The 26107-nt window shown below is 45.4% G+C and overlaps 1 protein-coding gene across 1 annotated transcript in view; it reads right to left on the bottom strand.

The window, feature by feature from the left end:
* The window catches only part of URB1 (URB1 ribosome biogenesis factor), an 801240-nt gene that overhangs the window by 317159 nt on the left and 457974 nt on the right, over window positions 1-26107 (bottom strand). Inside the window, exons 24-26 of the mRNA XM_085623119.1 lie at window positions 13441-13624; window positions 7922-7980; window positions 5496-5692 (exon numbers count right to left, since the gene is read on the bottom strand). Of these exons, the coding sequence (XP_085479245.1) occupies window positions 5496-5692; window positions 7922-7980; window positions 13441-13624 (440 nt within the window). The remainder of the gene's footprint in view (window positions 1-5495; window positions 5693-7921; window positions 7981-13440; window positions 13625-26107) is intronic.

Genomic DNA, 26107 nt, shown 5'->3' with positions numbered 1-26107 from the left:
TTCTTGAATTATTTAGTGAGTGTCTCTCTGCTTTGGTCTCAATCAAGCACACACAAGGTAAGAAAGAAAACATAAGATATAGCGTAAAATTCACAACGGTCTTTGTTTGTTGCATCAGCCAAGCCCGGACAGCACAATGTAATTGCCCTTAACAATGGCATCCAGAAACTTCAGAGTGTACATTTAAGCAGTAAGGCTCTATTGAAAGGTACAGAAATTGACCAACATCACGTCCATTATAACAAGCATTTACAATGCAATAAGTCTCGCAGTGAAATTGTTTATGGCCTTGTAAATGACATTGTTTTTTATATTGTTTATATTTTGTAAAAATGTATTAAAATGATTGTAATGTAAAATGAAAATAGTGTTAAAATTTGTAAATGGAAAAGATATTAATTGCATTTATATGAGTGCGAGCTATTGGCTTCGTAAATGTTAATGGCTTGTGTCAATGTGAGTTTTGTTAAGCAAAATAAATATAATGTATTTGTAATGCTAATAGGATAAAGTTACTGCCAGTGTTCAGGACCGGTGAGACTCGGCCCACTTAAAGCCCTGCCCCCACACATACAGCGCCCCCACTGCATTGTTCCTTCCTATGCTGCTCCCAGATTTTGACAGCTGTGTACCTCCGTCACACAATTAACACTAGCACATAAACGAGCATCGCTCTGCAGAGAGGCCATGGATTGAATGTGCATGTAGTCTTCACACCTATTGGCCCACTGTGAGAAACCATGGTGCCTTGGGCCTCAGCTTCAGATATTTCAACTGTGCCCGGTCGTGAATACTTGCTCACAGACTGAATTTGTCAAGACACCTGAAGGCGAACCCCTACCATCCCAAGTTAATCACACTTTAACATGACTAGGTTACAAGCCCAGCTTACGCAGAGAACTGCGAGATCAATCAGGAAAGGTGCACATAGAGACAGGGACACACGCAGACCTCCACTTCACATAGAGACAGGGACACAGGCACACCTTGACTTCACAGAGATGGGGGCACACGCAGACCTTGACTTCAGACAGACGTGTACTCGGAGAGGCGGGAAAAGGCTGCTAACTCCTGAGCACACGAGACTCCAGTACAGACATACATACACCTGGGGCCTGGGTGACCCACAGCCTGCACGAAGCACTTTACCCGACTGCTAGAAGAATACACTATATGATGTCTGGCATATGCGTACAGGTCATCTAGTGGGATTCATTGGTCATCCCTACACACCATTTTAGAACAAGATGGCTGCCACACAAATAGGTTTAGCTCATCTCAGCCAATCAATGGCCAGGAAATAAATAAATGCAGTCTATACTCCAGGTGGACTCAGCTATGCATTTTTTGAGAATGCGTGTTATAGAACTTGGATTCTCAAAGTATGGCTCGGGCGTCACTTTTAGCCCTAATGACTTGAATATGCGGCCCCACTTTGAACAGCAGCACTGGGCTGCTGTTTACTTGACAGAGCGCTAGAATTAAAAACTAGATGTGTTCGGAGCGGACAACTTCAAGTTTGGACAGTGCCTGTAAATCATGTTGCCATGGTGACCAAGCATGATAACCGGACCAACCAAACGGATTCCACCCAGAATGTATGCCAGTGTGGGCCATTTTCCTTCTCAGTGTTCGTCCCTGAAAGATGTGTTTACTTTTTTCTGTTCTGTATGGCGCGAACTTGGCTAAAGTCACTGTAGCGCTTTAAGTGAGATTACATTACGCAATGTTAAATTCATTTCTTGTGTGTTAGGCCGGGGGAGATTGATTTGAGCAGAATCACAGAATGTTGATGAGCCGACGCCGGCACTGGTTCACTAGTTCCAAAGGTAGCACTTCTGCCCGTTAAACCACAGCTCCTCACCATTACCAAATGGATATTGCAATCCTGCTTCTCTTCTGTCACAACCCCAGCCTCCGACCTCTTGGCACCTTCTTCCTGGCGTAAAGGCCAGAGCTGCCAGCTTTGATGGGGCTGGAAACCGTGTTCGAGTTTCGGCGTCTGCAGCACATCCTGTGATTTTGGGCAAATCACTAAAGCAAACCGGGTTCGAGTTTCGGCGTCTGCACAACATCCTGTGATCTTGGGCAAATCACTAAAGCAAACCGGGTTCGCGTTTCGGCATGTGCACAACATCCTGTGATCTTGGGCAAATCATTAAAGGAACATGTTCCTTTAAAAACAAACATGTCCTTGACTGATAAAGCAGGCCTTTAACAGCACAATAACAGTGGTACAATACATAATTAGAAACAAGCCAAGCAACGCGAAGGCCGTGCGCTACGCAGCCCGCCCTTACGGGTTTGAGTTTCGGCGTCTGCACAACATCCTGTAATCTTGGGCAAATCACTAAAACAAACGGGGTCCGAGTATCGGTGTCCGCACAACATCCTGTGATCTTGGGCAAATCACTAAAGCAAACCGGGTTCGCGTTTCGGCATGTGCACAACATCCTGTGATCTTGGGCAAATCATTAAAGGAACATGTTCCTTTAAAAACAAACATGTCCTTGACTGATAAAGCAGGCCTTTAACAGCACAATAACAGTGGTACAATACATAATTAGAAACAAGCCAAGCAACGCGAAGGCCGTGCGCTACGCAGCCCGCCCTTACGGGTTTGAGTTTCGGCGTCTGCACAACATCCTGTAATCTTGGGCAAATCACTAAAACAAACGGGGTCCGAGTATCGGTGTCCGCACAACATCCTGTGATCTTGGGCAAATCACTAAAGCAAACCGGGTTTGAGTTTCGGCATCTGCACAACATCCTGTGATTTTGGGCAAATCATTAAGCAAACCGGGTTCGAGTTTTGGCGTCTGCACAACATCCTGTGATCTTGGGCAAATCACTAAAGCAAACAGGGTTCGAGTTTCGGCGTCTGCACAACATCCTGTGATCTTGGGCAGATCACTAAAGCAAATCGGGTTCGAGTTTCGGCATCTGCACACCATCCTGTGATCTTGGGCAAATCACTAAAGGAACATGTTCCTTTAAAAACAAACGTGTCCTTGACTGATAAAGCAGGCCTTTAACAGCACAATAAAGAGCTGGCAGTGGTACAATACATAATTAGAAATAAGTCAAGCAACGCGAAGGCCATGCACTACGAAGCCCACCCTTATCTGAGAATGAACGTTTGCGGCAGTGGGGCGTCCAGGCGTCTGCGCACCATATAAAGTATTCTCTACACAGACACACACCCTGCCAAAGAGAGAAAGATAACAGATCAAAAACTCGGGCTGTGTTTGCACAAAGAGAAAAAAACCTAAGCCAATTGGAAACGGTTGAGACACAGTGGTGTGGATTAAAGTTCCCCTTCTTAGAGTGTTTACTATAGCCCTCGCAGGGCGAGGAGTGCATGCGCGCTCCAACACCAGGCGAGACCTAAAAACTACACTGGCACAAAAAAATGAAATGCAAAACACTATTATTTTTTATGTGCCCTGAGGTCAAGGTGCAAAACACCTCCAGAAACTGCCTTATCACAATACCAATGGCAACCATTTAGTCTTAGCAAAGAAAATCTGATCGCCTGATCTAAAATCCACTGGAAGAGGCACTGCAGCAGAACAATCATCTTTCTGGGCTCACGAGTCCAGACCCGATGGATAAATCAAGAGAGGTCTTTGCCACATACATTGAGATGTTAGCGGGAATCTCCACCCCTTTGAAGAAGGGACTCTTTCCCTTTAAGCACATTAAGAACTCATCTCCCTCCAGGATTGAAATACCAAACATCAGATCAAGATCTGTTCCAACGATGGTTGGGAAACGTCTAGGGTGTTCCGTCTCCTGAACTACTTCACAGTTATGCAAAATGGTTTCCTGTGTAAATCTAATTCTTTTCAAAACAATTCAATATTTCAATTCGGCCAAAGAAAAAATCATTCTATTCCTTGTTGGAGTGAAACTATGTAGGAAAAATGGAAATTGTTTGTATTCACAAATGAAGAAGGAGAAGGTAGACGCAACTGTTATACTTTGACTAATTAAAACAGCAGCAACCTGTCTGGGACCACATCATCCACCTCCAAATGATTACTCTTGACATGATAAGCAATCAAGATTTTGTATTAGATTAAAAAATAAATAAATTCTAGACTAGAATAAACTGTATTTGGTTTGCAAAGAAAATGTATAAAATAGAGTTTAGTCATAGTGCACTTTAAAAAAGAAACATTTTCGCATTATGTACACTCTATTCCTAATTTCCAGTCCAGATTTTGTTATTGTTAATTGACATTTTTATAGCATGCAATCTGCCACAGATTTGTATCATAGATACTTCCAGATCCAGGAATGGTTTTTCAAATGGTTAAGAAGCTTTTACTGCACAGGAGTCTGATTAGGTATGTGGAGATGTGCTGTCAGTAGAATGAATGTGAATATATCTCCGTTAGGTGATTTGATTATCTTACCTTAAATATGTTCTGAGTTTGAAAGGTGAAACTGAACAGCTGTAATAAATCACTTGCAAATCTTTACGGTTGGTCAGCATGCTCACTGCCTGTCAGATGCAGGTGTGTGGTAGGTAGGTGGTAGAACAAGTGATGCTGTGCACCATACTACCCAGTTGCATTGTGTTTGATGTATATTCTTAATCCTGTTTTGACGTGCCCTGTTGTAGGATTGTATGTGGTGATGTGATGTATAAAAACCTGTTGTAAGAACAGTGATACAGATCTACACAGTGCATCTATGTTATGTTGGAAATGTGTTTATTGTTCAGTCTAATGTATACTGTGGAATATTATGTTTATGGTAAGGGAATGAGATCAATGCACTAAATAAAGGTATGGGGCAGATGAGTCATGTTGTCAGTCTTTCAAAAAGGAGAGGAGAACCGAGAACACGATCACAAGTTTTATCTCTGCAAGCTTCCCAAAACGGCTCAAACTTACCAATAACATAAAGAAATGTAATATTCCCTGTTGCTTCCTAAAGGCTTAATATGACTATGAGCAATGTATGTAAACGATTTATTAATATGCTAATCAATCAACAAGTTTGATTCTAGAATGTAAATATAAGATGATTTGTAATAAGAAACACTATTTAAAAAAAATATATATATATATATTGGTCAATATGTGAAATGAATGCATACCAGAAAAACACAATTGCTAGAATTGACTTATGTTAAATATGATGTTTTTACATTGAATGAAAAGAATAAAACCAATATTGAACTTGACAGATGAAACTTTTTTTAAAAGGATCATTTCCTATATTACATGTCAGAATGCTGAAAATAAAATTGAGAGAAAAAAACTGAACCAAGAAGGCCAGAGTAACCCTAATATGTACAAACTATGGAGCATCTGGAGGATACATCCCTAACGAGTCACAAACATGAGGTTTTCGTTGTGAGAATACACAATACCAGGAAAAAAAAGTAATCCTGTAATTTTTTCAATTAGTGGCTCTGTATTTCATTTCCTCAAGGAATATGGACCACTGTGAAAATTAGACTAAATTTAAACACAAAGTACCTCTTGTTCTACTGCTGTCCACACTTTCTTCATCTCTAGACCGAAGAAAAGATTGCAGAAATAAAGAATGTTGAGTAACCATCATGTGAAGCATTGGCAATGGGATAATTTCTTTCTTTTCAGGGCTTTCCGTCTCATATAGAATGTCAATGGCGGTCGTAAGAGTTCTAAGAAAAGTGTAATCCCTGTAGCGATATCTTAAAAACATCAAAAACAAATGCAGTTAGAAGAATAAAAAATGAAAAAAATACAAAAGAAAACTACATACAATATGAAAAAAGAAATGACTTGGGTAAGATCAGTACTTCTAAACAAAGACACCATCACACTATTTGCCATGTAGTAAATATCTATGGGAAATGCCCCCTACTTAGAGGCTCTTTAAAGAACATCGAACACCTATGTTGCCTCTTACATATGTGGGAAGATGCAAGTGTACCTTAGCGAGTCCAGTACTTCTCGTCCTACTGTTTCCCTTCCTCCACACTGTTGATATGTGCCCATTAGGTCATGGATCAAAGCATATTTTTAAACTCCTAAGAAACAATTCATTTTGATGCCCAATCATTTGTGACCCTTGCCATGTCAAGTCCCAGCCCCAAAGAGCAAATGGACTTAAATATCTGTCTATTTTCTCACCAGCATTCCTTGCCGGAGAAAACACAATTTCCCAATTCCACCCCCCTTTTCCTCTGAGGTCTGGTTAATGGCCTTTGACTACAAATGCAGGAGCAAAGCATTGATACATTCCAATGTAATTCCTAAATAGGACGGGGTCTCCCCTCATGCACTTTGTAATGGGTGAAAGAAACCCTTTGATGAACCGGAAAGACCATTTGTTTGTAGGCTTTGCAATTGTAAAATAATTTGGACAAGAGACCCCAAGTTACTCATCAATAAATGCAGTTATACCCCCGGAAATGGCAGAGGATTTGGGAGAAGTGGAACACGTTTAGGGGCAATATCTGTGAACCCCCTCCAGTAGACTCAGATCCGGACTTGAGTGAGTAATACACTGGCGGCATAACGCCATAGGGGACACTGACCTCCGGGTGTGGCGAGGGCCCAAAGAAGAACACTGTGGTGAGTGGGTATGATAGATCTAACGGGGTAACAATACGATCAAGGGTGCTGTCTCATACGTTCCACTGTTACAATTGTGTCTGTGAGAATATTGTTGGTGTTGACATAAGGTGTACAACTAACTGTAATAAAAATTGTTTAACAAAAAAAAAAAATGTAGTTATAAAACAATCATATTCTTCATGAAGCCACATGCATATTTTAATGTTCCCCTATGTCAGGTGGTGAACACTCAGTAAAACACACTCCCATTCATACTTCCCTGTCCCCCTAGGTAACGGAATTATTCTTGTAGATTCCATGTTGGTCTGATTCTAAATCAATTTTTTAAATCTAATAGCCTGTACTGGGAGGTGAGATGTCCTGCTTGTGAATTTAAGAACAATACAAATGATATACAACGACACTGACAGATAAAAAAACTCTTCATTAATAAAATTGAGGCTTCTTGGTGTGCTAGGTAATCATGCCAGAGAAAGGAATTCCCTCTGAGATGCCAGGCTTTGTTTTTCAAATTCAATGATCCCACCGATCATGGTATGGAACCCCTGATTCTGGATCTAACCCCACCATCTTATGGCTTAAAGGAATAGACACTGGCACAAAAATAGAGGGCCGAGGTTGGCTAGAGGCTTGATAGAGGCCAAGCTTCAAAATTAGGTTTTTGTGTGGGCCATAATGTCCTAATCATTAGAACCAAAGGTGTTGGGCATAACATGGGTATACGTACAATATGAAGGAACATATGTGCATGCATGCACATTTACTGCTTGTCCTTTTTTAAACAAAAAGCTGTAGAATAACAAATAGGAAAAAAGCCACCTATTTTGTAACACACACAGATATCTTTCAGCTTCAGCAATAATATTTTCAATACAAACAACATATTTCAAGGTTCTAACCGTGACTGGTCGAGTTTCAAGCAGGACGAAAAGTTCACAAATCTCTGCACCAAAGACAGACACGGGAATTTAATGAATCCACAGTTTGTAAAAGTCATAACATAATTGTGTTTCAGAATCCTGACCCGACGCTGAGAGATAGTTTCACTAATGTATACTACATCTTTCAGAATTTAAAACTGCTAGTTGTACTATATATACTTTCACTCGTCTTCACAAATTTTAGACACATTTTACATTTAACTAGTTCTATTGAAATGTATGCACTTGTTGCAGCTATTTTGTAAGTTGAAAATGTTAGGAGATCTGAGAAACCAGTAAAAAGCACACAACTAAAGCAGGATTCTGAAATATATGATTGGCTACAAACCGACACTCAATAGCAAAAATAAGTAACTTAAAGATCTTACCAAAAGATCACAATAAATATGAACAACTTACTTGAGGCCCTTTTTTACAAAACCGTTCCATTCCTCCACAACAACTTCTTTAAGAAAAATCTGTAGAAAAGAACGATCAAGAAAGAGTTTAAACAAATACAAATGTTTCTTTCAAAATTTGTAAAGGTTGAACAGTCTCTGCTATAACATTTAAATTACCATGAAATTTGCTGGTGCAATGTAATGGGGCCCAGAGGTGGGATGGGCCTAACTACAACAGTCCATTGAGTCCGGAGAGAGCATAAGTTCCAAAGGCAAATGGAGCATTAAAGACAACTTAAAATTTTGTTTTTATCTTGTCATTTTTGCTGTATGTTCAAAGACAGAAGTCAAATGTCAGGCCAGCCTTCTGACAAATTGCTGCTTATTCTTTTAACATGGAGACTGGTGTTTACTTTTGTTTTGCTTACTATGTGAAAATCTAAATCAAGACAGTACTTGGTGACGTGAAATGCACTTCGAATCACACTTTCCACATATTATCTTTTGTGAGCTACATAGTTTCTTGGGAAACAATTTATACCTTTGCCACATAAGGCAAGAATTAATTCTAGATAGATAGATCTTTTTTTCTTCAAACAGCGGTAAGGCTAATTTTAGGGTTTAGGGGAGGGTTTTGGTAAAGGAAAGTATGGGGAATTTTGGAGTTTAGGGCTGGATAGTGTTAAAGGGAGGTTAGAAGTAAACTTAAACAAGCATTGGCATAGCCAATAGGTGTCGCGTTTAGGTCCTCATAAGTGTTTAGCCAGAACTATTGGCTTTGGCAATGTTTTTAAGATTTGTTTTAGAGCAGTGTGGCTGCTGTGCAGCATGTTCAAAAGTTGCAACAAAAAAGTGTTTTACGTATTTTTGTTACAGTAGATATAACACAGAAGACATTATGTACTATTAAATGACCCTATTAAAAAAAGAATGAACATTAAAAATGTCTTTTTTTTTTCTTCTTCTTTCCAATGCTGGCAACGTCTTCCTGCCATTTTTGTTATGTGGTGGGCGGGGGAAATATAAACATTGGGCGGGTGGAGGTTGGGAAATAGTACCTAAATTACAACACCAGCAGCAGATGGACACTAGGGGAGAATCAACAGATGCCAGATTCTGAGAGCAGGCTGAGGTGGTGCGGAGTGATGCTGAAGTAGTGGTGTGCTGGTGCAGAGGTGATGCTTAATGATACTGAGGTAGTGTTGAGTGCTGGTGTGTTGGTGCGGGGATGATGCCAAGTGATAATGTGGTGGTGCTGTGCTGGTGCTCAGGTAGTGTTGAGTGGTGCCCAGTGATGCTGAGTTGGTGCTGCGTTGGTGCAAAGTTGATGCACTGGTGCAGAGGTGATGCTGCAGACATGGCGTTGCGCTGATGCTGATTTGGTGGTGCACTGATGAGGAGGTGGTGCTGTGTTGATGTTGAGATGGTGCTGTGCTTATATTGGGAGGGACTGACAATGTTGGCGGTAGGATTGCATCGTAGGATGAATAAATTACTAACCTGTAGCCATGGGAAATCAGTTTTAGATTATGTGCGCCTTACATTAGAAATATATGAAATTCCACAATCTAAAATAAAAGATGACCAAATCCCACACTTTGATTTTCAATGCACTTTCAACCCAGCAATTTAGATTTGTGTTACTTTCGCTTGGTTCTAATTAGATGTGTGACCTCATTTAAGATATTTCACAGAAAGCATCCTTCCTCACCTCCCCTGGCCCCCCAGTGCCCTTTCTTGTGTCTTAAAATTAGAGACTGAAAACAAATTTTAATCAGCCTTCGAAATTACTAAACAAAAACTCCAATGTATAGCAACCCCGGCTAAATTGGCTAGTACAAAGTTAGCACAGAGTATGTTAATACATCCGAAGGCATGTGTCTAACATATTGATTCAGTCAAAAGGCAAACTGTTCATGGGGACATTCAGAGCCTACATAAACATCCCTCCTCTAAAACCACGGGAAGAAAATGGCTGCATTCTTTAAAAAAAATAAAAAATGAAGCAGTTTTGAGACAAAAACAAAAGAAAGGAAAGCACAAAAATAGCTTTTCCTGCTCACACCTTATGCAGTCTAGGGTGCCGCACCTCTTAGAGACCCATGATGGGGCTCTATGGGAGAAGCAGGGTACCTGGAGACGCTGTACTGTTCTACATTGGAAGTCACAGCCAAGAAAGTGAGTCAACACTGCGTCAACGCTCAACCCCTAAGCGCATGTTATCTAACGCTAGAATGACGTAAGAGCGGAGCGGAGTAGTGAAAGCAATGGAAACAAGCGCTGTACCGAACTGCCTATCTACTTCTGGAAAAGCAAACTCCAGGGACAATAGTTAACACACATGCTAACTGAGCTTTTGCGAGAACCCGTGCTCCTTTTTACAAATAATTAGAATTTGGCTACAATTTAATTATAATCATTCTCCGATTGGCTTGAAACTAAAAGTTTACATAGGACCGGTATTTCCTTTTGTTAATGAGTAAATAGTGCCGGCGAGAATGTAGTATTCGGTTCCAGAAATATTTGTATACCATTTAGGCAGAAATATTGTACACTATTTAAGCATAATGACACTAAAAAGTGGTCCACACCGCCCATTTACAGGGCCGTTTTTAATAGGCAGATCCTATAACTTTTGTGTGCAACCGTCAGGGACAGCCCTTTTGGAGAGGAGGGTGGGGGCTGAATAGTGACGTGTGTTAATGGACACCACAAGCAACAACCCTGAAAGGAACACACTATTTAAACAAATATTTTAACACTATTTAAGCAACCCAAAACTAAAACTTTGACCACACCGCCCATTCGTAAAGCCGTAATTAATAGATCGATCACATAACGTGTATGAGCAATTGTCGGGAAAAGCTGTTTTGGAGAGAGAGCGGGGCTGCACAGTGACCTGTGCTATCGTATTCATTGTTTTTGCTACTAATGTGCAAAGTTCATGGAAAAAAGTTTGAAATGCACGTCCCAAAGCTGTGAGAACGTGTAATAGATGAAGAAAAGAAAGTGTGGCAAGAACATCACATGCAGTTGTCTCAGGGTGCGCAACCTAAGTTTAAAACACCCAATTAAAGAAGATGTAAGAGGGAAAGAAACATATTTTTAAGCATACCAATGCAATTTGTCCACCACTTGTCAGAAAACAAATTAACAATATAAATCTTGATCCCAACATGCGCCAATAACCAGTCTGAATGCTAAGGCCACTGCCCTATTGTAACCCTTAACTGTGGCAGGTTTTTACAACACGCTTGTTTCACTGCGTCTGGGCTGTTGATTACTTCCTCTTAAAGTGACACGCCATAAATGATTCAGCGCGCGCCGCACTTCAGCCCAGCCCTTTGTTAGTGAGAAACTCTGAACGCGGCGAGAAACATCTGGGTTTCAGAAGTTACGCTGGATACAGTTGTTCCATTGAGTGTTTCCTCTCATATTTTAATTTTTGTGCCTGGCTGCATCTCAGCGCAGTTCACTTGATGAATGAGACTTCACTCCGGATGATTCTGACAAGCAAATGACGTGGAATGTGTCGAACAGAGGAACGGGAGATATAAGACAAGCGAGGCCACAGTGTGCCTTACTTACAGATAATAATAGCGAGGTCCGCTCGTTTCTTTAACAGCACCCAGGCGCCGATGAGGTACGCGTTGAAACACTCAGTTATGTTGCGCGCCCTTTACAAAATGTTACTGAATCCAGAACAGAAAGTGGTGTACGATATTTTGCTGCTCTCCGCGCTCGCAACAAGTGGAGCTCTCAGTCTGAGGCATGCTGCCTGGGAGGCTCGGTGCAGGCCTGTGACACTCACAGCACCCCAAGACCGCGCTTTAGGAGCTGCTGCTTCAGACCAACGCTGTCTCGCACAGGTGTCAGCACGAGACGTGCTGACTGAGGTACTAGCACAAGCTGGAATTTAAAATGTAGGAGAGGTACTGAGAAACCACAATCCAGTAAAGCGGCAGCGCAAGTAAAAGAAAACAAGCACGCCAGTGGTGCGTGCGTGCGGACGTGGCAATGAAACAGAATTTGGAGTGACAATGGAATAGGCATTTCCTAACTATAATAAGACAAGCCCGGCTTAGTAAGTGGTGCGCGCGCCCGCACCGGCTAAAGTGAAAGCAGCGCGTTTGCACATATGTTTCCAATGAACGCGAGACGTGGCGGGGAGGGGCGGAGGAGCATGGAGAGAGCAAGCAAGAGGGAAGCCAGATGGCACCTGATCGGGCGTGGAAAGCTGGCGGCTGCACGCGTAACCGCAAGCGCTAGGCCAGCAAAAGCATATGGTAGCACTTTTCAAAGCCCACTTACTAAATATCTCGCAGAGCAGCACATGCGCTGGCTCAGGCGAGACCTAAAAAGGGGGAGTGATATATTTTTATGTATTTATATTTAGTGGTCATTTCAATGGAAAATATGCCGTCTGTAAATGCCAGTGGCTACCATACCATGCTTAAGTAATATATTTGTGACAATGTGCTCCTACATGCAACGGCAACTACATACTACACCCTTATCCCTCTCCTGCAAAATGAGTGTGGCTCTTTTGCAACGCTTGTTCTTTGTGTGATGCCTGATTTTTTCGAATCTCTCCGACTTCAGCGATTTAACATAGATTGTAACACCACCAGATTAAAAATTGTTCAAGCACCACTGCCTACTACGGCCACTGGAGCTCTCACAGTGTTAGCAGCTTACTGTTAGCACTGTCCGATGCCCTCAGCTGCAGGAGTCAGGTTCCTATCTGCAGAATCTACTGAAGTACCTGCACGAGCAATTGGAAGGCCTCATTTTACGCATGCATTGAATGGACGAGCAGTGCGCATGCTCACTTCTGTAAATGCAGACCGCGCCATTCTGCTATAGCTGCCTGGCGCCAGCATAGGTCAAGGAATAAGTTATGCCCATGCAGCTGGGTGGCTTCTCAAGACCAAATGATCACAGTAATCACTACATTCATAATGACGAGTGGAGGAGAGGGGATGGCAGTTAGTGAAAGAACATGGACTTTCTTAACACAGAGAGCTGGAACTGGGAAAATTAACGATTTGAATGTCGTTTTTTTTCCATTTTCTGCAACAACAAAAAATGCACAGGTAATTTTAAACAACTTCTCGGGGTAGCTAATGCGCAATTTTATCCCATAGACACAATATTTTTGAATATATCCATTTGAAAGCTCACTAGAACAGAGGCACAAACTAATCAGGCAACACGTATTAACTGGACCTCGCATCGTTCCACCACCAGATTTTATCAAAAGAAGTCGAAGATTGTACTTGACGAGAAATAACATCATGCAGCATGTTTAGAAGAATTTCTTTTGTTGATTAATGCCTTTACGGTAATGATCTTTGGGGCACATATACTCTGAAAAAGTTCAGCTATTTTTAAAAGCTGTGGTACATGACGCACTAAATAAACCTAAAAACACAGCATCCATAGATGTTATTTTTACACATCTTTGCATGTCCTTCAAGGCTAGTTTGAAGTTAACATAACTCTTAAGGTCAAGGATCTAGAAAACAAGCAGCTTACCAAAAGTTCCTCTAATCTTGTTAAAATGGATGATTCTGTGTCATGCATTTTCTCGTGCTCTTTATTATTGGTGTAAGATGATGTTAAGTACTTCGTGCACGCTGACAGCAGGCTCTGTTTCCAAACTCGAGTTTGCTCGACAGAATTCTTTAAAACGCTTGAAACAGCATCGGCCACAATCCAGCTGCAAAATATTTAACAACAAGCACACAGTCACAAATTCCATGAAACATACAAATTTGTACTTCTTAGGTTTCTTTGAGGGTAGTTCATTCTGCCTGTTCCATTTGTGAAATAATAGCTATCACATATGATTCTTTTTAGATAATCTCCACAAGATACCACACAAACAGGATGATGTTTCAACAGTTTGTATGCAGGATACATTCATCCTTAAAAAATAAAATACAATAATAATTAAAAACAATTTTTTAAAAAAACATCGATAGAATGACAACTGCACTACCAACTGGAGTAGGTTGCTATAAAGACATGGTGGCGATTTAGAGTTAGTTGGAGAGAAAGTTTTGCCTTAAATTGGTGGTTCTCAAAACTCAGTTACACTTGCGCCCCCCCACCCCCCCTCATTACATAAAAGGGAACAACTAAATTATAATGATTGCAAACCGTTGACCTGGCAGCCAAAGTACCTCCATGTTTACAGGTAGGGTCTTCTGCACTAGTGGACACACTGTAGCCGAGAGAAGCCTGTCAAGCAAGCGAGGACCACTAATTAGTGTCCTAATTCTTCATTAGTAATGAAGGCTTCCGCAGGCCGCCTACCAAAATGGTTAAATGACAATAATGGGGAGTGGCCTAGTTTAACTAAGAAAAGGAAGTTCTGTTTCTGAGTTTGCTGATTATTGCGTACTTTTAGGAAACATACATTAGACAGAAATTGTTCTCTGATCGTGACAACGTTTTTTTTAAAGATGTGTATGGCTATATCATTTGAAGGGGAATTGCAAGCCTTTTGAAAACACTTCGCTGCCCCCCAAATGGCAGACCATTTTAGGACTGCTTTTTCAATGCAAGAAAAAACAGACTGCTCAAGTAAAATGGGCACTCTGCAACCATGCTGAATGTACAGACAGCTACTAGCCCTAATAAACACGAATAAGCCCCATAGCGATGCTACTGTCGCTTTAACATCCACAAACCATAGCTGTGCGTGTGCACTGTAACTGTTTCATGCATATTTCGTTTGTTTCATGGGATTGTCTGTATCCATCTTTTGCTTGAAAATACTAATGCAGGAAACCAACGGCTCATTTGGTAATCTGACACATACCTAATTTTTGTCGAATATATCTAACTTCTGAAGCAATAATCAATATTCGTGGAAAGGTCACCAGATCTTGGCCAGGTAAATATATTTTTAATTACTTCAGCCTTTGCCATGTGACCGAAGTTCCACACAGACCTGTGAATGAGAGTGTAGGGGATGTGCCCATGCTCGTATCTGAGTAAGCAGGTCCTAGCCAGGTGTCTGCTGCCTTGCTCTTCCTTACTGTCTGTGGCACATGGTTGTGGCACAAAAGCAACTTTGCTGGACCTTCCAAAAGCAATCAAACTGCAGAAGACAAGGTCTCCAGCTAGAATAGTCCAAAGAGAATTGTAGGACTAATATACCTGAACCAAGTTACTGCTTAAGCATGAAGTGCCCACAGCAGCAACTTCACCACACCCATGACTGTATTGATGGTCACTGGACTAATTCAAGGCATAGCCAACTGTGGCCGTGCAGCTTGAGCAGCCCTTGCGGGATTTACAGTCATTGTTTGCATCACATATTGTGTCAAACATCTGTATATTCTAACTAAGCATGTGGACAGTGTACATAAGCTCTGCTGCTGTGAGATTTTCTATGTCTGGGAATGGTGTGGGACAGGCTAAGACCGGCTAAGTTGCTCCCTCATAAGTGTAAAGTGAAGTAAATGGCATGGTGAACCTTAACACCTAACAGTGACTGGTGATTGACGGGCTGTGCTTAATGTGTTATGCGCAAACACCTGAGGAGCAAATAATCAGACTGACTAGTATGGTATCTCTGTCTCTGTAGGCTAGCCAAAGTCTCACTTCCACTGTGTGGATGTTTAGTAAATTAAATACCTTTTATGGGCACATTATTGTCCAGTTATTCGCCCGAAATTCCTCAACAACCCTAGTTAACCCCTTCTGTGCCCATGACGAGATAGTCTCGTCATGGAGCGCGGTTGCGCTGTGCCCATGACGAGACTATCTCGTCATGGACCCCGCCCGCTAATGAAAGGGCCGGCACAGGAGGGGGAAAGGGCGGGGCACTCAAGGGGTTAAAGCTCCTGGAGCTCACCCAATTATGCACTGATCAATAAGGATCACACAGCTATCCAGTTTATCAACTTGCAGATGATGATTTGCAGGTTTCCAACAGAAAGGACATAAGCAGCTGCAAATATATTTTGTGTGATCTTCCTCAAAAATAAATTCCTTTGGACTGATTTTTCAAAATGCCCTTAGCTAAAGGTTCCAGAACAACAACTTGGATAAATTATACAACAGTCACAAAACTATGGCTACCAGACATTGATAGGTCAAAATAATCATTCAGATCATACTTTCTCCCACTTAGATCTTCTGCAAATGTGTTTCTTTTTAGGAAAAAACGATTTGACTGGTGAGAAATGTTTTCACCACAGTGGATTGGCGCAAGTGCAAGAATACTCAGTTACTAGCTTAACCCTGTGAATCAAATGAGTAATACGCCTGGAAATGTCGAATGCATGCACTCTTTAGTTAGTAAGCCCTCAAATACGGGACCTTCTTATGAACCACTGCTTCACTTCACAACAGTTTCTCTACTCCACATTACCACTTGGCGGTCACGGTATTTTTCTCCTAGAGCAGTGGTCCTTCACCCGTTGTTCGGGTACCTTTGGGGGTCCACGGCACCTACTCAGGGGGTCTGTTACATTTTTTAAGTATATATAAATAAATAGGCAAAATGTAAAATTGAAATTTTAAAAAACTTTCTCCAAATGTGAATACATTTGAAACTGGAGGCTAAAAATTAAGTTGGTATATTCAGATTGATTTGTGGGAGCAGTGTAAGTGCATCAAACAGAATAGGACTATGGATGGCCTCAATTGAATTTAGAAAAGCTCTAACTTTCCCATTTGAATTATGTTGGAAACCGGGCAACCGGGTTAGCAGTCACCAGGTTCCCAGCACAGTGGTAGCTTGGCTCGAGCGGTTGGGGGTCAGGCACCGTGTTAAGCGTACGTCACACCCTCACAATAACCATGCGTTCATCCGTTCCAAAAACGACACTACACCGTAAAAATTATGAAAGAAAGTAGTTTGTCTTTATCTTATTTTCTCTTAGTTGCAGGGTTTCAAAAAAATAAATACAAGACAATAAGATTCTCCTTTAAAAGGGCAGGTCAAATAAATAATACCACAGTGGGGTTTCAATAAATAGGATCAGGTCATAAATAAGCAAGGAATAAATAGGGGTGCAATAAATACAAATGGCTAATAAATACTGTCAGAGAATAAATACAATGCAGGAATAAATACAGTCAGACAATAAATACAGTCAATAAATAAAGCACCTTCAATAACTTAAATAACACAATTATTGACAATTACAGTTCACAACCCTTTCACCAGGTAGTTTGGTTTTACTTTGCCCAAGTACAGCTTGTGGTCATTTGGATGACATGGGGGGTGTCCCACCTAGATTGGTCAAGGCTGGGCCTGAACTGAGGTAGAATAAGGGTAACCTAAGGATCTGGTTCTCCTAAAATACACAACCCCTCACAGAGGTCACTGCACCAGTCTCAGTTCACCCCTGGCACTCCCAGGCCGGTTCTAACACCCCTCTAGCCCCTAGAATGGTCTTTTAGGGCTCCACAGGGCCTCAGATGCACTTTCTACCACTTACTGCCCTTTTCACGATGATCGGCTCCGCTCGGCGCTGTGTCGATGTCGCGAGGCGGCTCCGGCTCGATGTCGCTGGGCGGCTCCGGTTCGGTGTCGCTGGGCGGCTTCGGCTCGATGTCGCTGGGCTGCTCCGGCTCGATGTCGCCTTCCGGCGTCGCAGGGTCACGGTCTCCCCGCTTCCGGGTGTCTCCGGAGTGCGACCTCCACTCCCGACCTCCGGCGCGCTTCACCTCAGATTCCGGCGTCTCCGGAGTGCGATCTCCACTCCCGACCTCCGGCGCGCTTCACCTCGATCTCCGGCGACTCCGGAGTGCGATCTGCACTCCCGACCTCCGGCGCGCTTCACCTCGATCTCAGGTGACTCCTTACTCGACCTCCGGTGCCTCTCCACGACCTCCGTCGGCGCCCTCTCTCGACCTCTGACGGCTCCGGGTACGACGTCTGCTTTCTGTCAGCGTCGCTTCTCCACCTCAGTTCTCAGGTCTCCAGGCTTCTCGACGTCAGGACTCCAGGAGGACACCGCTAAACAGGTCAGGAGCTTGCTGGTCTTCTTCTTTAAGGCCTCTTCACAATATTTAGGTCCTTAAGATGGTTTTTCTGGTCTTGGTCCCACACAGGGCTCTAGGCTGGGCTTGGTCAGTAGGGACTAGCATCAAGGGTGGGTTTCTGGACCCCACTCCAAGCACTGGTTTCCACCCCTGCTGCCTCACTCCGACCTCCTTCTGAACTGGTCCTCTCTCCTCTCTAGTCAGATGCCAACTGCCACTCTGAGATGGCCTCCCAACATTCTAAACTGCCTCCCTCTGTCACAGGGTTCTAGAATGTTCTGGAAACCTCCAGTGGGTTCTGGTGATGTCACAGGTGACAATGGGTGGCCACCATTTTGTGTCTCAGGCCCTCAGACAGAAGTTCCAGGGGTAGGGAAAATGGCTCCCTGACCCTGCATCAACAATAAAAAGTCTGGTGGTTCCCAAAAAGGAAAAATTATAACAGGGTTTGAGGCAAAAGTGGGACAAAATAAATAATGATGAGGAGGGACCACCCAAAGGGCTGACAGGTCTAACATGCGTCCCCCCAGCTGAAAGTGGGGAGAGCTACCCCAACCCCTTGGGAGTTCTCATCACTAAGGCGGAAATACCTTGAGAGACCGTCTGCATTGGCGTGGTCCACTCCAGGCCGATGTTCCACCTGAAAGTCCATTCCCTGTAGGGAGATAGACCACCTTAGCAACTTGGGATTCTCCCCCTTCATCTGCATCAGCCAACGAAGGGGTCTGTGGTCGGTCTGAACTAGGAAGTGCGAGCCAAACAGGTATGGCCGCAACTTCTTCAGAGCCCATACCACTGCAAAGGCTTCACGCTCTATTGCACTCCACTTCTGTTCCCTGGGAAGTAGTCTCCGGGATAGGAAGACCACGGGTTGATCCAGACCCTCTTCATTGAGTTGCGATAACACTGCCCCAATGCCATGTTCCGATGCATCCGTCTGGACAATGAACTCCTTGGAAAAGTCTGGGGCCCTTAAGACCGGGGCCTCGCACATGGCTTGCTTCAGTTTCACAAAGGCCTGCTGACAAGCCTCCGTCCAGACTACCCGTCGAGGTTGCTTCTTGGACGTAAGCTCCGTGAGGGGGGCCACAATGGTCCCGTACCCCTTCACGAAGCGGCGGTAGTATCCTGTGAGGCCCAGAAAAGCTCGGACCTCAGTCTGAGTCTTGGGGGGTTCCCAGGCCATAATAGCCTCGATTTTCGCCTGGAGGGGTTGCACCGCTCCCCTACCCACCAAGTGTCCAAGGTACACTACCGACCCCTGCCCGATCTGGCATTTACTGGCCTTGATCGTTAACCCAGCTTGTTTCAGGGCCTGGAGAACAGTTTGCAGATGACGCAAGTGATCCTCCCAGCTGTTACTGAAGACGGCAATGTCGTCCAGATAAGCAGCAGAGAAACTCTCCATTCCGGCGAGGATCTGGTTCACCAGACGCGGAAACGTGGCAGGGGCGTTCTTGAGCCCAAAGGGCATCACGCAGAACTGGTAGTGGCCCTTGGGCGTGGAGAAGGCTGACCTTTCCTTAGCTCCATCAGTCAGAGAGATCTGCCAGTACCCGGATGTAAGGTCAAAGGTACTCAAATATTGGGCAGCTCCCAGCCGGTCAATCAGTTCATCCGCCCTCGGGATCGGATGAGCATCAGTCTTGGTTACTGAGTTCAGTCCCCGGTAGTCCACACAGAACCTCAGTTCCGGTTGGGCACCCGGTGGTGCAGCTTTTGGTACTAGTACCACCGGACTGGACCAGGGGCTGCTAGAAGGTTCAATCACTCCTAGCTCCAGCATCTTAGTGACTTCACTGTGAATGCTGGCCTTCACCTTGTCTGTCATCCGGTAGATCTTTGACTTCACAGGTGGGCTGTCTCCTGTGTCCACATCATGGTCGCACAGGTGAGTCCTACCCGGAACAAGGGAGAAGAACGAAGAGTACTGCCCCAGGACCTGGCGGCAGTCCTCCTGCTGTTCCGGAGTTAGGGACGGGGAGAGAATCACTCCCTTCACCAACCCATCCTTTTCTTGAGACGCAAATAAGTCGGGGAGAGGCTCGCTTTCCACGTCCTCTGCTCCGTCAGTCACCATTAACAATATGACTTCGGGCCTCTCGTGGTGGGGTTTGAGGCGGTTGGCATGCAGCACCCGTAGGGGCTGACGAGGGGTCTTCAGGTCCACCAAGTAGGTAGCCTTACCCTTCTTCTCCAACACCTCAAAGGGTCCTGACCAGCGATCCTGGAGGGCGCTAAGCTCTCCTGGTTCGATCACCCACACCTTCTGGCCAGGCTCCAACTCCACCGGGTGAGCATTGTGGTCATACCACGCCTTCATCACTGCTTGGCTGGCTTCCAAGTTGTCAGAAGCTTGCTTCCACAACTTAGCCATTTGGCTCCGGAAGGCCAGCATGTAGCTCACCACGTCCTGGGGAAGCTTCCTGGGAGTCCTTTCCCATCCGTCTCTCACCAGGCTGAGAGGTCCACGCACAGGGTGCCCATACAAAAGCTCGAAGGGGCTGAAGCCCACTCCCTTCTGTGGCACTTCCCTGTAGGAAAACAATAGACAGGGTAGGAGGACGTCCCATTTCCTCCGCAGGCTTTCAGGCAGACTTCTGATCATGCCTTTCAAGGTCTTATTGAACTCTCCACCAGACCATTGGTCTGGGGGTGGTAAGGAGTGGTGAACCGGTAGGTCACTCCACACTCCTTCCACATCGCCCGCATATATGCTGACATGAAGTTGGTCCCCCTGTCGGACACAACTTCCTTGGGAAAACCCACTCGGGTAAAGATTCCCATCAGGGCCCTAGCCACAACAGGTGCGGTAATGGTCCTCAGAGGTATTGCCTCTGGGTATCGTGTGGCATGATCCACCAAAACCAGGATAAACCTGTGACCAGCTGTAGTAGGCGGATCTAACGGACCCACAATGTCGATGCCCACCCTTTCAAAGGGGGTGCTAACGACAGGAAGTGGTTCCAGGGGAGCTTTCAGCTTCACCCCTGTTTTCCCACTGGCTTGACAAGACACACACGTCCGGCAGTAGGTGTCGGACGACACTTTCATCTGAGGCCAATAAAAGTGTGGGACAAGACGGGCAAAGGTCTTGTCTTGCCCCAGGTGTCCTGCCAAGGGGATTTCATGAGCCAATTCCAGAAGGAAGGCTCGGTAACGTTGAGGGACAACCAAGGCCCGTGACGAACCGTGCATGGGTGCCTTGGGTTCACTGTAGAGGAGGCCATCCTCCCAGTAAATATTGTAGTTCCCCTCAACGTTCCCTGCTGCCTGGGCTTCGGCCTGTCGCCTCAGTCCCTCAAGGGTAGGACACTCCTTCTGGCCCTTGCAGAATTCCTCCCTGGTCGGCCCTCCCTCCACGTGCCACTCGGCCGGGATGGTTAGGTTCTCCAGTTTGGTAACATCCCCCTCCGCGGACTCCTGGTCCACCACCTCCGGTGGCCTATCCGTCACACGGGGCGCAGATGCCGAGGCAGGCTCCTCCTGTCCTCGGTTCTTCCCTTGATTGGCAGCCGGCGGTGCCTTTGTTCCAGGCTCCCGCCTAAACGAACTCCCTCTCCGGGTAGTCGCGGACCTTGTGCTGACACAGGCCCAGTCAGGTGTACCCAGCATCTCAGCATGAGTCCGGTATTCCACCTCCTTCCAAGCATTATGCTCCATGTCATTCCCCAGCAGACAATCGACTGGCACGGCAGGGCTTACGGCAACTCGAAGTAAACCTGCAACCCCTTCCCATTCAAAGGGAACCTCGGCCACCGGATAGTGACCCATTCTGCCGTCAGCCATCGCGGCAGGGTGGAGTACATGGGGAATCACCTGCTCTGGAGACACCAGTTGGCTACGTACTATAGTCATACTGGCTCCTGTGTCTCTCAGAGCCTCCCCTCTTTGGCCGTTGATGGTGACCCACTGCCCATACTTTGTGGTATTTGCGGGCACCTGGATCTTAGGAACCATCTCCCGTTCTCCCAGGGACACTAAAGTGACACCCGCCCACTCCCTTCCCTCATCTAAGGGCATCTCCTCCCCGAGCACTACACTAGCTACTCCGGGGGCCTTTCCTCCGATGGGAGGGGGTGGTCTTTTCGGGCACTTCACATCTCCCTTATAGTGTCCGACACCACCGCACTCGTAACAATGGACAACCCTTGGCTGCTGACTCTGGCCAGGATTAGGGTTTCTGGGGGGGTTAGCCCTAGCGGTGAATCCTGTTCCCTTCCCTTGGAAACTATTTTGGGGGCCTTTAGAGAACTCTGTTTTCTTTTCCCATCCCTCTTTCTTCTGGGGGGCGCCCTGTCTGGTCTTTTGAGAGTCCCCTCCAGTCCCCCTTGTGGACACCCGGGTACTAGCCCAAATGTCCGCCTCCTCAGCAAGCTTCCGGGGATTGGTCAGCTTGCTATCCACCAGGTGTTGACGCAGTTCAGGGAAACATTTTTCGAGCAGGTGTTCCTTCAACATCAAATCAAACAACCCCTCGTAGTCCCTCACCTCACTGCCCTGTATCCAACCCTCCAATGCCTTCTTTGCATAATCCAGGAAATCCACCCAATTCTGTGTGCCCAGTTTGTGGCTACCCCGGAACTTCTGTCTGTACTTCTCGGGTGTTAGTCCAAACTTCCTCACGAGCGCCACTTTCATGGTGGGGTAGTGGGTCTGCTCATCCTGCTCCAGGGCCAATAATGTATCCCTGCCAGCTGGAGGCATGTATTTATACAATCTCCCTCCCCAATATTTCTCTGGAACCCCATGGGCTCTTAAAGAGACCTCATAGGCCGCTAGCCACTTGGCGATGTCATCTCCCGCACTATAGCTGGCTACTATGTCTTTCGGCAGATAGGGTTTGGATTCCCTGGTGATTTCTCTTTCTTCGCTGCCACCACTAGGAACAGGGTGTGCCCCGACCCGTAGGATCTGGAGATCTATCTCCCTGAGCCTCAACTCGTGAGCCATCCTCCGTTCCTCCTTTTCGTTCTCCAGCTTCGCCAAATCCCATGTGAGCTGTCTTTTCTCCCTCCGGTCAGTGAATTCTGCTTCTAATAAGCCGTTGCTAGAGACACTGCTGCCCTTCCTTGAAAGTGTTCTGGGCCCCGCTACTAGGTTCCCCACCTCAGGTTGGTACAAACCAGCCTCCTCGCAGTCAGGCTCTCCATCCCTGTCCTCCTTCTCAACCTTACTTTCTCGTCGTGCCTCCCCCCAAGCCCTTAAGCTGGTCTGGAGCTCACCCTTCTTTGCACCTTGGGGACAAAACACCCCCTCTCGCTCACAAAACTCTCTGAGTTGGGCCACAGTGTAAGTTTCCACATCCTCCAATACAAACTCCATTTTGCCCACTCAGGATAGAAGACAGTTGCTTACAGAAGCTATGCAGGGGGGTACCTTTTGTAATACCTCCTCCCACCACCAGAAGTAAATTTGGAAAAAACAAAACTCAAAATTAGGAAGTCCGCTTGGAGAAAACTCCCGGTGTAGGCCTATGGACTACCCACAGTTATTGTCGAGTAGACGCAAGCACAGCTCTATCCCACCACTGAACACCAATTTTATGTTGGAAACCGGGCAACCGGGTTAGCAGTCACCAGGTTCCCAGCACAGTGGTAGCTTGGCTCGAGCGGTTGGGGGTCAGGCACCGTGTTAAGCGTACGTCACACCCTCACAATAACCATGCGTTCATCCGTTCCAAAAACGACACTACACCGTAAAAATTATGAAAGAAAGTAGTTTGTCTTTATCTTATTTTCTCTTAGTTGCAGGGTTTCAAAAAAATAAATACAAGACAATAAGATTCTCCTTTAAAAGGGCAGGTCAAATAAATAATACCACAGTGGGGTTTCAATAAATAGGATCAGGTCATAAATAAGCACGGAATAAATAGGGGTGCAATAAATACAAATGGCTAATAAATACTGTCAGACAATAAATACAATGCAGGAATAAATACAGTCAGACAATAAATACAGTCAATAAATAAAGCACCTTCAATAACTTAAATAACACAATTAATGACAATTACAGTTCACAACCCTTTCACGAGGTAGTTTGGTTTTACTTTGCCCAAGTACAGCTTGTGGTCATTTGGATGACATGGGGGGGTGTCCCACCTAGATTGGTCAAGACTGGGCCTGAACTGAGGTAGAATAAGGGTAACCTAAGGATCTGGTTCTCCTAAAATACACAACCCCTCACAGAGGTCACTGCACCAGTCTCAGTTCACCCCTGGCACTCCCAGGCCGGTTCTAACACCCCTCTAGCCCCTAGAATGGTCTTTTAGGGCTCCACAGGGCCTCAGATGCCCTTTCTACCACTTACTGCCCTTTTCACTATGATCGGCTTCGCTCGGCGCCGTGTCGATGTCGCGAGGCGGCTCCGGCTCGATGTCGCTGGGCGGATCCGGTTCAGTGTCACTGGGCGGTTCCGGATCGATGTCGCTGGGCGGCCTCGGCTCGGTGTCGCTGGGCGGCTTCGGCTCGATGTCGCTGGGCTGCTCCGGCTCGATGTCGCCTTCCGGCGTCGCAGGGTCACGGTCTCCCCGCTTCCGGGTGTCTCCGGAGTGCGACCTCCACTCCCGACCTCCGGCGCGCTTCACCTCAGATTCCGGCGTCTCCGGAGTGCGATCTCCACTCCCGACCTCCGGCGCGCTTCACCTCGATCTCCGGCGACTCCGGAGTGCGATCTTCACTCCCGACCTCCGGCGCGCTTCACCTCGATCTCAGGTGACTCCTTACTCGACCTCCGGTGCCTCTCCACGACCTCCGTCGGCGCCCTCTCTCGACCTCTGAAGGCTCCGGGTACGACGTCTGCTTTCTGTCAGCGTCGCTTCTCCACCTCAGGCCTCAGGTCTCCAGGCTTCTCGACGTCAGGACTCCAGGAGGACACCGCTAAACAGGTCAGGAGCTTGCTGGTCTTCTTCTTTAAGGCCTCTTCACAATATTTAGGTCCTTAAGATGGTTTTTCTGGTCTTGGTCCCACACAGGGCTCTAGGCTGGGCTTGGTCAGTAGGGACTAGCATCAAGGGTGGGTTTCTGGACCCCACTCCAAGCACTGGTTTCCACCCCTGCTGCCTCACTCCGACCTCCTTCTGAACTGGTCCTCTCTCCTCTCTAGTCAGATGCCAACTGCCACTCTGAGATGGCCTCCCAACATTCTAAACTGCCTCCCTCTGTCACAGGGTTCTAGAATGTTCTGGAAACCTCCAGTGGGTTCTGGTGATGTCACAGGTGACAATGGGTGGCCACCATTTTGTGTCTCAGGCCCTCAGACAGAAGTTCCAGGGGTAGGGAAAATGGCTCCCTGACCCTGCATCAACACTAAAAAGTCTGGTGGTTCCCAAAAGGAAAAATTATAACAGGGTTTGAGGCAAAAGTGGGACAAAATAAATAATGATGAGGAGGGACCACCCAAAGGGCTGACAGGTCTAACAAATTATAATTTGGATTTTTTTTATATTTCTTTTTTATTTAAATGAATTATTTAATCATTTTTAAATTTGTTTAAGAATGCTTGTTTACGTGAGTTCTGTGCATAGTTTTGTGGTTCAAATGATCAAAATTGTTTAGGTCAGGGTCCCTGAATTCCAATAATGACTCAGTGGGGGTCCCCGCATTGCAGTAATAATTCATTGGGGTCCAGGGATTCCAGCAATTATTAAGTAGGGGTCAGGTCAAAAGGTTAAGAACAACTATCCCAAAGCGATCTCCTCATATGCCTTGACAAATGTTACGCTTAGCAGAGGTCAAGATTCCTGGGCGTGGGGTAAGAATACTTATTCAGATCCCCTACCTGATGGTTCTTCAAACAGGTTTTAGCTTGTGGGCACTTACTGTTTCGAAGCCATTTCAAAACACTGTACAAGGGTCTCCAACAGTAGCTCATGAGCTAATGTAGCTCTCAGGCTACCTCGTTGTAGCTCACCTGTGTGCAGCCCAGCTTATTACATTAGAAAGCTTTTGCTTGGTTGAATTAATATACACATACCAAAATTAAAATTATACAACACTAAACATATTAGTAGCTCTCAATGAGTTTCATTGAACAGAAGTGCCTCTCAGTATAGAAAAGGATGGAGACCCATGTGGGCTTTATTGAGCCCCTGTGCAAGAGCTACGGAAATCCACTTCCTAGCAAAGGTGGACAAAGGACAGGTCTTTAACAAACTCAATTGTTTGACTTAGTGACAACTTTCAACTGTTTCACA

The sequence above is a fragment of the Triturus cristatus genome, chromosome 8 (assembly GCF_964204655.1).
Source record: "Triturus cristatus chromosome 8, aTriCri1.1, whole genome shotgun sequence".
Taxonomy (NCBI): domain Eukaryota; kingdom Metazoa; phylum Chordata; class Amphibia; order Caudata; family Salamandridae; genus Triturus; species Triturus cristatus.
The sequence above is the reverse complement of the archived record's forward strand: the minus strand, read 5'-3'. Positions and strand labels throughout refer to the sequence as shown.